Source organism: Meleagris gallopavo, chromosome 6 (assembly GCF_905368555.1).
Source record: "Meleagris gallopavo chromosome 6, MGAL_WU_HG_1.1, whole genome shotgun sequence".
Taxonomy (NCBI): domain Eukaryota; kingdom Metazoa; phylum Chordata; class Aves; order Galliformes; family Phasianidae; genus Meleagris; species Meleagris gallopavo.
Window position 1 is genome coordinate 21,424,383 of NC_139409.1, and position 12,897 is coordinate 21,437,279.

The 12,897-nt window shown below is 39.4% G+C and overlaps 1 protein-coding gene across 4 annotated transcripts in view; it reads right to left on the reverse strand.

Moving 5' to 3' along the window:
• The window catches only part of LOC104911424 (uncharacterized), a 70,952-nt gene that overhangs the window by 56,372 nt on the left and 1,683 nt on the right, over positions 1-12,897 (reverse strand). The window contains exons 2-3 of one of the 4 annotated variants that reach the window (XM_085227389.1): positions 7,445-7,562; positions 6,058-6,281 (exon numbers count right to left, since the gene is read on the reverse strand). The exons of 2 other annotated variants lie outside the window; for them this stretch is intronic. In XM_085227389.1, coding sequence (XP_085083515.1) covers positions 7,488-7,562 — 75 coding nt within the window. In that variant the 3' untranslated portion in view covers positions 6,058-6,281; positions 7,445-7,487. Of the gene's footprint in view, positions 1-3,203; positions 5,967-6,057; positions 6,282-7,444; positions 7,563-12,897 lie in introns of those variants that run through there. One more of the 4 variants, XR_014884230.1, reaches the window with a different exon arrangement.

Consider the following 12,897-nt stretch of genomic DNA (forward strand, 5'->3'; position numbering starts at 1 on the left):
TATTACTCTGAAGGCACCCTCAGTGACTAAATAGAGAGCCAAAAAAATCCAGTCTTCTATCTCAGTGCCACGGTGGAACGTCATCAGGCACTGTGCATTTTCCCTCAGTAACCACAGCTATATTCTTCTCTAATGTCCAACCTCAGAGGAAAGCAAGCACCATGTCTGACGTGGACCTTACTTTTGAAATTTTGGTGTAAGGACTTGTAAAAAAAAAAAAAAGCAGATACAAAACCACTGAAGTCAGAAGATAAATCCCTTCTCTTAACCTCAGTGATGAAAACAGGCTTTTACTCCTAAAGAAAATGTGCTATTTCAGTTTAAAATGGGTTGGTTAAACAGTGACACAACCCCTCAGATGCTGTGTGACTTAATCTTAAGTCATTCATAAGAAAAGGAACATGTTCCATCGCAGTCTATCCCTGTGAAGCAGGGGCCACTGACTTCCTACATCATTTTATAATGAAAGCCTGGCTCCTATACACGCAGGGCACATAACTGGCATTGCAAACAATGCTGTAATGGCCCGGGGGTTGGAGAAAAAGCAACTTGCCAGAGAACCAAAACCAGATAGACACAACTCTGGGAATTTGTTTTTTTCCCCACCCAGAGCTTTTTCCTTTATCTTATTAGAGTTGGACTCAATGCATCTCATTTATTTTTCTTTTTTCCTAAATGAAGCAGTCTACACCCAAGTTTCATTTTCTCCTAGATAAAACAAAGCCGGTGAATTAGGACAATGAAAATAGTTTATTCAGTTGCTATTCTTCTTTACAATAAATCCATCTTTCAATAAAGTTCTGGTCTTCACACCACATAAGTTGGATAGGGGAGAACAACAAAGAGGGAAAAATTGTTATCCAGAAATAATTTATGATTTCCAAAATATGCTCTTTGGAAGAGGGGAGGTTCTCACAGGGAAACAGCTGGCCACGTGCAAAAATGGCAACAGATGGGATAAGAAGGGAAAATACACAGGAAACAGTTGTTTTGTCACTGAATGAAAATACAGACCGAGGGGAAGAAGGGAAGTACGCGATGTAGTTGCATATGCAGACACATCCATAAGCAAAGTTTCAACTAATCAAAGGCAGCAATGGCCACAAAAAGAGTTCACGTTTTGAGAATGAAAACAGAGGTGGTCAGCATGACTCTTGGTGGAGATGGTACTTCTCATGAGAGTTTTGCCATTTGCCCGTACTATCAGATCTTGAAAAACCTTTCTAACATAAAAAGCTCTCGCTAGCTCCTGTGGATCATACTATAAAGTGCTGCAAGTAAAGACTGAAAGTAAGACCAGAAGGTCTCTGCTTCAATGCAGTGCTATGTATTCTAAGTTGCATGCACTACTCTACACCAAATAGCACCAGAATTTCATTTAATATTGCTAATTCTATACTATAACTACATACTAAAGCAGGAGGAAGACTCATGTCAGGGTAAGTTATTTCTTTTTCTCAAATTTCAGTGCTTTTTCTTCATTATAATTGTATGTATATTTAATACCGCTAGAGCATTTGATTGTTATGAAAATCCTCACAACATCCCAGTGTTCTGTGTAAACTTGTATTTGAAATTAATGTACTACCAAGAGAATTTATTTCATCACCATTTGACTTTGCTCTACTGATCTGTGAAATGTGTTGCACCTCTCTTCCCTTGAAAGCCATTATAAAAAAGACAGGCCTGTCATCTTCCCTAGAATTAAGAATTGCCATTTATGCTTTATAAAAATTGACTGTACAAAACAATACTAAGGCAGCATTTGTACTGTTTTCTGTAGTACCGAAACACTCATACACCAGTATGAGATAGAACTAAAATCTAAACAAAATTCTACCCTTCATTTTTATGATTTTGCAAACACCTTTACAGAAAGGTAAGCAAATCCCTTCAATTCTTTTTATACCTGAGTATAAAAAGAGTGACTTTTGGAAAACACAGAATTACATACATCGAGTTATTTTTTAAGCCAGATAGGCAAAACAAATGAAGAAAATCAAGATTTCCAATTTCTGTATCCATAAAGTAGTATTTCTGACTCTAAAAATTAAGTAACACTCCAGGTCATAAAACACAAAGAATATTAAACTACAGCTTTTGAAAGCTCTTTGTTATAGATTTCTCTTCTAAATTGTGTTTTGCGAACGTATATAAGAACAGGTTGTCAGGATTTATGTTTTCTTGAAAGCTCTAGTTATACAACAGGTGCAAATTGGTAGAAATGGGAAAAATTTAGTCATAAATCAACCAACAGGAACATCTTCTTGAAGATAAGAGGTTTATGGTTCTACATACTAGTTTATTAAATAACATTAGACACTTCCATAGGCATTTGTTTTTCAGCAAATCCATCAAAGATATTAAGGCAACCCTAAGTGTATGAGTATATTTAGGTTTCTTAGGTATGTGAAGTAGCACAGCATAATAGATATATGTACTCCAGAATGAAATCCACCAAGTTCCAGACAGTTGTCTTAGGCAACAAGAAGAAAGCGCTTGTAAACATGATTTCTTAAGTGACACTAATAACACTCAGCCCTTTGTAAATCACCTAACAACATTTAGGAGTCTTTGAAGTCCCTAATTCCATGAACTACTGACTAATGAAGTTGAGCAATGTTGTTTCCTCCTAAGCAGCAGCAGCTGACATCATAGTTTATGCCAAAGCTTACAAATTCACAGATACATACGGACAATCAGGCAACTGTAATAGTAAATCACTTTAAGAAAAGCTCATTTCCTTAGCTCTGCTGCTCTCTTAAGAATACTCAGAACAAGTTTTTCTACAATGCTTCATCTTCAGACAGTATGTCTGAAAAGAGATAACAGAAGAGATGAAAGCAATCTTGCAGCTATCTAAGTAGTTTAAAAGTCTTCTAACTTGACTGTCATCTCTTTGTGGATGTATTTCCAAACTCATTTTGTAACCTGCAACGGTTTAGTCCATGTCAATGTCTGTCTTTGTTTTCACTGCACTCTCTCTGCCTACAATTTCAGTAATAACTCAAGTAGAATTGACAGAGACAGAATTCTCAGAGGGCCATTATTTGTAAGCCACCTTAATTGAACAGCCCTATTAAAACAAGCATGCTAAAAAAATAAAAGAACAGCAGAAAAACATTTCTCCTCTTGACTTCAAAGGCCAATAACCAACCAAACAACAACAAAAAAGACAAAAGTAGATTTCTGAGTGCACTTACTGTGATGATATGGACTTAGAGCTCTCACCAAACTCTTGTGAAACAGCCAACCTCCATATTTAAGCAAGGCACTCTCAAGTCCAATTTCTGAAAGCATCCACGGTCATTAAGATGACAAATCACTGTGGGGTTTGATTTCAGTCTTTTCACATTTTCTCAATCACTTTTGGGTGACCTGAAGCAAATTAGGATGATTTTTCTTGTGTTTAATTGGAATTTCCTGTATTTCAATTTGTGTCCATTGTCCCATCACTTAGAAAAGTCTGGCTTCTTTTTCTTTACTCCCTCCCATCAGGTATTCATACATACAGATAAGATACTCCTACACCTTCTCTTCCCCAAGCTAAGTAGTCCATCTCCTTGTGTCAGACACTTCAAGTCTTTAAGCATTGTTGTCACCCTTTGCAGAACAGGGGGAGCTGAGAACAGTACACATCATAGATGATGAGTGCCAAGGAAAGCAGAAGGATCACCTCCTTCAACCTGCTCACAAAGCTCCACTTACTGCAGCCTAGGAGCCCGCAGGCCTCTGTTGCCAGGGTGTTTGGTGGCTCAGTGTTCATTTGGTCCGTACCTGAATCTTTTTCTCCCAAGATCCTTTCCAGCTGTTTGGTCTACAGTCTTCCTTTTGCTGAACTTCACAGGATTTCTACCAGCTTATTTCTCCAGTCTGCTGAAGCCACTTTGACCCACTTCGAAACCACTGATCCCAGCTTTCAGGCCACCTGCAAAATTATTTTCTGACTCCATGTTTGCTGGATGGAAGCTTGCAATATTTCCCTTGAGCCTTTGGCATGCTATGACTTCCTACTCCTGCCCCATCTGAACTTCCTATCTCTTGCAATCCCGCTTCGTTTCCTGCTCCATTTCACCCTTGAATCCTTGTTCTTGTCCCCCTTCTACTTCCAGAGCTGATAAGTGTCCCAGGCAGTAACAAAAGGTCTGATCAAGAATCTCAGGTCTTGGATCATTTGATGAGTCCATAGATTATTTCTTACAATTCAGCTATCCACAGCCGTTTGTAGTCTGCAGTTAGTCATGTAATATAACCAGTACTCCTGGACAACAGGAACATTTTACTTTTGACAGATATGATATTTTTTTAAACCTGTTCAAATCTTAAGATAAAATTCTAGTATGAAGTTTTGTGCAGAAAAATCTTTTTCTTCATAAGTAGTTAAACTGTCTGGATTCAAAAATATTCTTGCTCTAAGATCTTATAATTGGTATAAAATATCAATACTAACACTTCTATTTTGAGAAATAATCCCATCTCTGGCAAAATATTCAACTAAACAAGCTCTAATTAGCACAATTATTTCTGTATTGAAATATGTCATATGTCTAACTGTGCTGTCAGTCTTTGGATAAAAGCAACAATTCCCTTACCAGTCACTCATAATAAATGTATCAATGTAGTATTCCCACGCAAAAAAAAATTGCCCTAAATCTAAAGGCAGAAAACTTTGAAACATTTACTGCTTTATTTAAATGAATCATTGTATTATTTAAAGTTGTTAGCTAATTAGACCAATTATTAAATTATTTCAAATGTTTTGGCGGATTCCATTCCTTATGTATTTAAATTTCATCAAATTCATAACAACTGCCTGATAAACTGTTCAAGTACCTCAATTCACTTCACTTAGTGTTTGAAGAATTCCTAACACCTGTTTACTTCTCAAAGACATCACAATAACCAATACAAGCCTTATGAGTACTGCCAAAATTAACTCTACCTTCCCTTAAAAAAAAGGAATCAGTAAGTAGTTGTTGTTACAATGACATCCAGCAGCTGAACACCACAATGGAGAGTCTTGACCACAATCTGACATCCCATTAATCATTGTCTCACTATGCTCTTAAAACCGTGCTTTAACTCTACTGCTTCTCTATATGCTTGTATCTCCTGTTGTTTTGAAGGTGAATCCTACACTGCACACTGCAGTGTCAGTATTTTTGTTTGTGTTTAATACTTCAAACTATGCTACCATTTGTTGGAGTTACAGAATAGACAAAAAAAATCAATGGCATAAATGCGCAGTATAGTACAAAAAAATACCTTCCACATTGTAAGGATTTTAACTTATATGGAAAGCACAAAGATTTCCTGGGAGATTCCTGAGATGGACGGTTTGGGAAAGGACATGTCTGCAGGCTCATACAGCATTTTGACAATTTTGCGGTCTCACCACATACCTTCAGAAGTCCTCAACAGCAAATATAATGACATTAGAATGCCATTCCTAAACCGCAACATTCATCTAGGAGCCAGAGCTAAGGGCAATAAAGTACATCAAATGTTTCTCATCAGGTACATTCCAAAGCATCTTAATTTCAAATAACACTCGTACAAATATTATTTTAAAAGTTTTTTTTTTAACAATTGGAAATAAGTATCCATACGTGCCTCTGCAGAAAATCTATCACAGATATTTATTTCATAATCAGATTTAAACAAAATGTTTTTCTGAAAAAAAAAAAAAAGCCACAGACAAAAATTTAAGAGAGCTCCTGAGAGAAGTCAAATACCCACCAACGTACCCAGTACTCTCTTTTCTCAATAATCCTTCCTCTCTGAGGCCCAGGGTATCCTTTAAGTTTTACAGCCTTAGAGCGCTGAAGCTTTTTTTGATAATCGATATATCAGCTATCATTACTTTTATTATCAATAGTTTTGATAAGTATTTTAAGGAAGTCAGTTCTATACTCCAGAGACATGCACGTGTTGAAATCATACAACACCACAATCAGAGCAGTATCATAACTGCTTGTACAATCAATAGGTGTACAAAGGTTAGGCTTAGTAAGATTATCACAATTGAAGATAATCAAAATAAATTAGAATACTCACCAGAGTCTAGGCTTACAGTAAACTCCACAAAGAAGCAATCTCCAGAAAGAGATCCTTCCTATGGGCAGTCAGCCCTTAAATGGGACCTAGGAGAGGTGCAGCCAGGCTCCACCCCTTCCGGTAGCACAGGAGAATTGCCTTCACCTGTGCTCCCATGGCTGACTCAGTGCTTGCCTCAGGTGGTCAATCAGAGGTTCAGGCTGTGATCAGCAGTTCTATCCCTGCTTCATGGGATAACAGTACAATGTTAAATGTTTTATAAGTAAAAGAGCAGTGAAAAAGACAAGCATTACTTTAAGAGTATATGATTAAACACAAAGGATAGCACTATGCTTGATTCAATCAAATTATGATTCTAAATACCAAAAAATACTTCTGGATTGTTTCCAATAAATGATATGTATTATCAGAAAAAAATTCTAGGAGTAGTGTTACTTTGGTAAAGTTGGAGTTGGAGTTTCTATACTCATCTCTAATTTATATACTTGAAAACCAGAATGGAATTTCTTTTACAAAGAGTAAGAAACTAAAATATTGCTGTTGTTCTTTACTTTTAGTTGTTTTTCAACTCACTGAATTGAACTTTAACTGAAAAAAAGTCACATGGCCTTTACTTGTACTTTCAACAGTGTCTAAAAGCATCACTGTTAAAAATTATTTAGTGCTTGTGGTTCTACTGAGTTCTCTTAATTCATGACCAGTAGTACATAATTCTGTTTCTTCTATGTGTTGGTCTGGATTGAACAGCCCTCTCAAACAATCTTGAGCTTTAGAGTTATTCCAGTGTATTTCTTTTCCTCAGCTCCCTGCAGCTTGGCACTGATGATTCAAACTCTCTTAGGGAATTCAAGTATTTCAAGTAGTTTGAGAGCCACTTCTTTGAATCAGAATTTTTGTGATAAATCCAGACCAAGTAAGACATTTTTTTGACTTTAACAATGTTACTCATTAAGAACAACCGTCCTTTATTTCGCTAGGTGACAGAACAGCTGCTTGCTTATCTGATCTTTACTATAATATTCTCTTGGAGAAGGGAACTTATTATATGACAATAAATCAAATATGTTGTCTGATGTCTTTGTTCTCAGATGACATTATCCAAGAAGGAGAAAGCATATTGGTGCAGATGCAGAACTGCCAACTATACCTGCAATTTCCACTCACAGTAGGAACAGAGGGCACTTTCCACTTCCATTCCCAAATCAGCTCTATCCTATTTAGGACTCAACGCTTAAGTAAACCTGCAACTCCCCAGTCTGCAAGATTTACTATTTTATATAATACCATTGAAATGACAAATGAAAGCAGACTAATTTGTTTTTTCTCAAAAAACAGATCCAGATAACATAACTAACCATCACTGCCTTCTCATCTGTCATTCACTTACTTGCAATCCAATGAATCTTTTCAGGGACTCCTAACTTCTCACCTCATTCATTCTCTTCTGTATTGTAGCAGCTCACAGACTTGAACTTGTCAAGATGTACTTGACAGCTAAAGCAGACCTATGAAATTTTAGAATGAGTAAACACAAATGTAAAAAACATAGGATGTGTTTAAGTTGGAATAACAAATGCTCAAGCAATACACTGATATCAGCAATGCTGGCCCTTTTGATCTGAGCACTTACCCAGTGATCAGAGCCTTAGAAATGGATTCCATTAGGAGAAAAAAGAAAAAAAAAAGAAGAAGAAAAAAGTAATATGTATTTCTTTGTTGTGTTTATTTTACAAGTGAATTGCCCTGGATACAACAAAAATCAAGCCGTAGGAATAATTTGCTCTCCAACAGAAACTTTGCTCCAGACAAGTCTCTACCCCAAAAAACTGCTCTTAGTTTCTCCTTTGGACCATACTACAAGTGCAGCTTCAAGTCTGGACTCTCAGTCTAACTGCTCCAACATCATCGATTGGCAGCACCTGACAGACAGTGCTAAGACATTCTCACCCAGGCAGCCTGGTTCATTAAAATGTACAGTACTATAGTTTGTGGCAGCAACAAGTGAGAATCTGAGGGTGATACCTTGCACAGAAGAGTTAGGCAGCAGCCAAGAAAAGCAACATTTCCTGCCACAACCAGTAGGAAGGGCCATGCAGATTATCAAAGAGCTGGAGCACCCCTACTTTGAGGATAGGCTGAAGAAAGTAGGCTTGTTCAGCCTGGAAAAGAGTAGGCTGCAGGGAAACTTCTTCGCAGCCTTCCAATTTTAAGTGCAAGTTTATAAACATGAGGGAAATCAACTTTATACAACGGTAGATAGTGATAGGACAAGGGGAAATAGTTTTAAACTAAAGGAGGGGATATGGGAACACAGACACTGCAAGCACAGATTTAGATTAGATGTCAAAGGGAAGTTTTTGTACTGAGAGAGTGAGCAGGTGTATGGGGCTACTGAATCACGGCCTGAACCTCTGATTAATCACCTGAGGTGAGCAATGAGTCAGCCACGGGAGCACAGTTGAAGGCAATTCACTTGTGCTGCAGCAAGGGGTGGAGCCTGGCTCCACCTCCCCTAGACCCATTTAAGAGCTGACTGCCAGCAGGGCAGGGTCTCTTCTAGGGATCTGCTCCACTGGAGTCTATTTTGTGAGCCCAGGATAGGGTGAGTGTCTTTCTTTTTCTTACTCCAATGTAATAATTGCATCAGCCAAGCTCCTGAATATACTATATTATCTGTATATTCATTGATTGTATAGCAGGTTGCCCAGAAAGTCTGTGGATGCTCCATCTCTGAAGGTGTTTAAGGCCTGGTTGGATGAAGCCCTGGGCAATCTGGTCTAGTACTTCATCTAGCAGCTGGCAACCTTCCTGTGGAAGGAGGTGAAACTTGATAATTCTTGAGGTCTCTTCCAACTCAGGCCATTCTATGATTTTGTGATGATTCTATAATCTATAACTGCTAACTGTAACTCTGGATCTTGGTTTCTTTGCTGTCTACTTGAATTTTTGGTGTTTTCCCTGCTATATCTATAACTTTCCTGACTCTGTGCTAGGTGGAAACAAATTACAATTATGGTGCAGACAATAGTATCTATACTTCTTGAGGACTCTTCACTCACTTAGTTTTGACCTTATTTCAGTTCTCAGCAAGGCAAGGGGCATTTGCCTTTCTTGGTTGCCTGCAGATGAGAAGAGAGCCATGTGTAGCAGCATCAGTCATGTGTTCAGGTTGCCTAGACAATAGCACAATAACCCTACATCAGTTCTAATCTTTGTCTTGAGAGTCCAGGAATTGTGTTTGAGGGGAAAAAAAAAAACTTAAAAAAAGAGTCAAAAAGAAAAAAAAATTAAGAACCCAATTCTATAAATGGAGTTTTCTCCACATTACCAAAACAAATTGGTTGCCAAATACAAACCACACAGTAATTTTTCTGCTTCATCTCAGTGACTTTCAGTCATTCTCTGAAGAATTACTGTTTTCATAAAATCTCACTGGTGGAACATTACCTTCCACTGTTGTGTTTTTCATTGGTATCCAACCAGAAAAAAACCCTCAAAAATACTGGGTGTTTCTTCCTGTGTCTTTCGCAATATTTCAGCTTTAATATCCAAGTTTTTTTTAGTGTAAGCAGCAAAATGGGATAGACCAAGTCTATTCTCCTGACTGCATCTACTCATGAAGTACTAGGATATACTCTTTGGGAAAACTTGGGAATTGTGGTTGTAAGGACTTCTGGAGGTCTCCAGTCCACAATCCCCCTCAAAGTTAGACCAAGTTCAGGGCTATACTAGGAGGAACAGTGCCAGATGGACAAGACAAGCGATATTTCCCCTTCCCTCAGCACCTCTCATACCCATCAGCAGTGCTGTGTCCTGTTCTGAGCTTCCCACTAAAAGTGGGGCACGAGTGAATTGAGGTGATTTCAGCATGAGGCCATGTGGGACAAAAGCGTATGGCATACAAGGAAAGGCTTGGGAAGCTGGGGTTTGTTTACTAAGACTAAATTCTGGTATAATTTGCCCAGGGAGGCTGTGGAGTATCAGTCCTTGCAAAACCCAGTTCTAGTTAATGCTGCTTTGAGTGAGAGAGTGGAGGTGGTAGACTATATGATCAGCGAGGTTCTCTTCAACCCTAACAATTCAGGGACTCTATATAGCAAAACTTGAAAATTTTCACAATTCATCTGAATGTTCACTGTTCTCACAGAGAACATTTTTTTTTGTAATATCCAATATGAAATCTCAAACTGCAGTTTGCAGTCTCTGTCATACACCCTGGCACTACCAGCACGAGTTGAGCTTCATGGAATGGCTTGGGAAGGGACCTCAAAAGATCCAGTTCCAAGCCCTCTGCCACGGGCGGGGTTGCCAACCACTAGATCAGATTATGCAGGGCCCCATCCAACCTAGCCTTCCTCACCTCCAGGGTTGAGGCATGTACAGCTTCTCTGGGCAGCCTGTGCCAACACCTCACCACCATCCCAGTGAAAAATTTCCCCCAACATCTAATTTAAATTTCCCCTCTTTAGTATAAAACAATTCCCACTTATCCTGACACTATCAGATCAATAAAATGTTGTTCTTTCTCCTGCTTACAAGCTCCATGTAAGTGTTGGAAGGCGTCAATGAGATGTCCCTGGATCCCTCTCAAACTGAATAAGCCCAGCTCCCTCAGCCTTTCTTCATAAGAGAGGTGCTCCAGATCTCCAACCATGTTTGTGGCCCTCTTCTGGACCTCCTCCAATGACTCCACATCCTTCCTATGCTGGGGACCCCAGACCTGGGCGCAGATGGACCTGGCTTCAGATGGAGCCTCACAAGAGCAGAGTAGAGGGGCACAATCATCTCTCATGCCCTGCTGCCACCCCTCTTTTGGTCACCTTTATATTCCTTCTGAGGGCTTCTGCTACATCATCCCATATTCTGCTCTTCACCAAACTAAATATGTTCATCTGTTCTCAGAGACATTTGCTGCAAGCCGCTCACCACTTTGGATAACCTCTGCTGAATCTTCTCCAGAGCTGTCCTGGAAGCCCAGCCATCATTTCAACAGCTGAACCAGGCCCATTTGCACTTGTTTAAATTACAGGGAACAGTTTCCAGCCTTCCACACCATTTCCCCTTGTACAGCATCATTTCTGAGCACCCCAGTGCATGCTGGAGTCATCTTGCTGACAGTAAGAGTTAGCTTACTAAACAAGTTCAGAACAAGAGGAAATGTTGGGATGATTATATGCAGGCCTGTGTGTTACTGGAAGGCTGCACCACATTTCCAACCATTTGGCAAGTTGTCCTCAGAGCTCATAGTCCAAAGAGCAGTTGCATTTGTGGAAGACTTGCCATGCCCACAGACTTCTTCCTGTATAAACTGTGGTGAAAACATTCTCCTGACTCACCACTGTCAGGTCATCTTGTCAATGATGTAATCTTTTATTTTTCCTCCAGAAAGTGCAATCTACCATTCCCTCATGTCAATATCACCCACAGACTCTGTTTGTAATGAAGAAGTGCTAAAACACAGACTGCACAGAGAGCCACCAGAGTGTTTATCACCTCCAGAAAATACCCCATCCCGCTTCAGCAGCTACAGAAACATGATTCTCACCCAGCTCATGCAATAATTACAGAATACTGGCATGCCTCTAAATGACTGGAGCTAGCTAAACTTGCACAAATTTAATTTTCTGTCAGTAAAATTTCCCCCATTCTGCATGTGCCAAGAAAAATTATCTCATTTTGAATCAACTCCTGATTCCTATGGTGTTCCTACTTTAAGTCTCACACTTCTTGCACAGCACTTGCACAAATATCTGCACAAAGTTGTCAGCATGCAGCAGACTCATCTTGATGGAACTGTCTGAGGGAGGACTGTCTGGCAGTTTGCTTTCTAGTAACCACCCTAATGCAGGTGGTGCTTTGAATATCTGAAAGTCATGCCTTAGAGTAGACAACAAAGTTCTCTCTGACATTTTAATCTCCATGGACTGCTCCAAAAGTATACCTCTTATATTATTACCTTGCCCGCAGGGTCAAAGGCAGATGTTGGTGTTATAGCACCACCAATATTCCATTACATTTTGTTCCCATGTGACAGATGGGAGCAGAAGGATACTCTGACAAAACAGAAGTGTGTATGAAGCAAAGGTGTGGAATTGAATTCCTACACACAGAACAAATGGCACCCACTGACATTTACTGATGCTTGCTGAATGTTTCTGGAGACCAAATAGTGGATATGAGCACAGTGAGATGGTAAGTGATACATTTCAGCAGTGGTGACTTTCAGCAATGTGAAAGACAAGCAATGTTCCAGACGGTCATGCAAACTTTTTTAAGTGTTGCATGCAGGCTCACCGGCAAAAAAGCATAGCTAATGGTGGTGTCTACGTTGAAAAATAGTGTGTCATATCTGAGAGTCTTCTCTATCAAACGGCACTATTGTGCTCTTTGTATCTGTTGTAGTTTCCATGGAAATAAGTAGGAGGCAGTATTTTCAGATCAACCTGAGCACTTCCACCTTGTCAGAACCAACATAAAGTGTGCTTTTCATTTTTATTCACAGATAGGTACTGTACAGTCCTCAGGGTGCAGGGACTGGAAATGTGATAGCCAGAGCTACCAGGAGCACCTGGGCAGAGCAGCTGCCTGGGCACTTGGTAGCATGATTTACTTGGGCCTGGCTTTCTGTCTCATCTTCTGAGAGTACTTATTCACAAGCTGAGCTCTTGTGCATTTTATTAAAAAAGCTTAAACTAAGATGGGCTATCCGGATGCTGAACCACCTCTTGAGCTACATTTTGGTCTATAAATGCAGTCCCTATAACACTAACACCAGTGACTTCCCACGAGAAGTCAAGAGTCACTGAGCTCACTCGGAGTAAGACTCTGCTGTCGACCTGT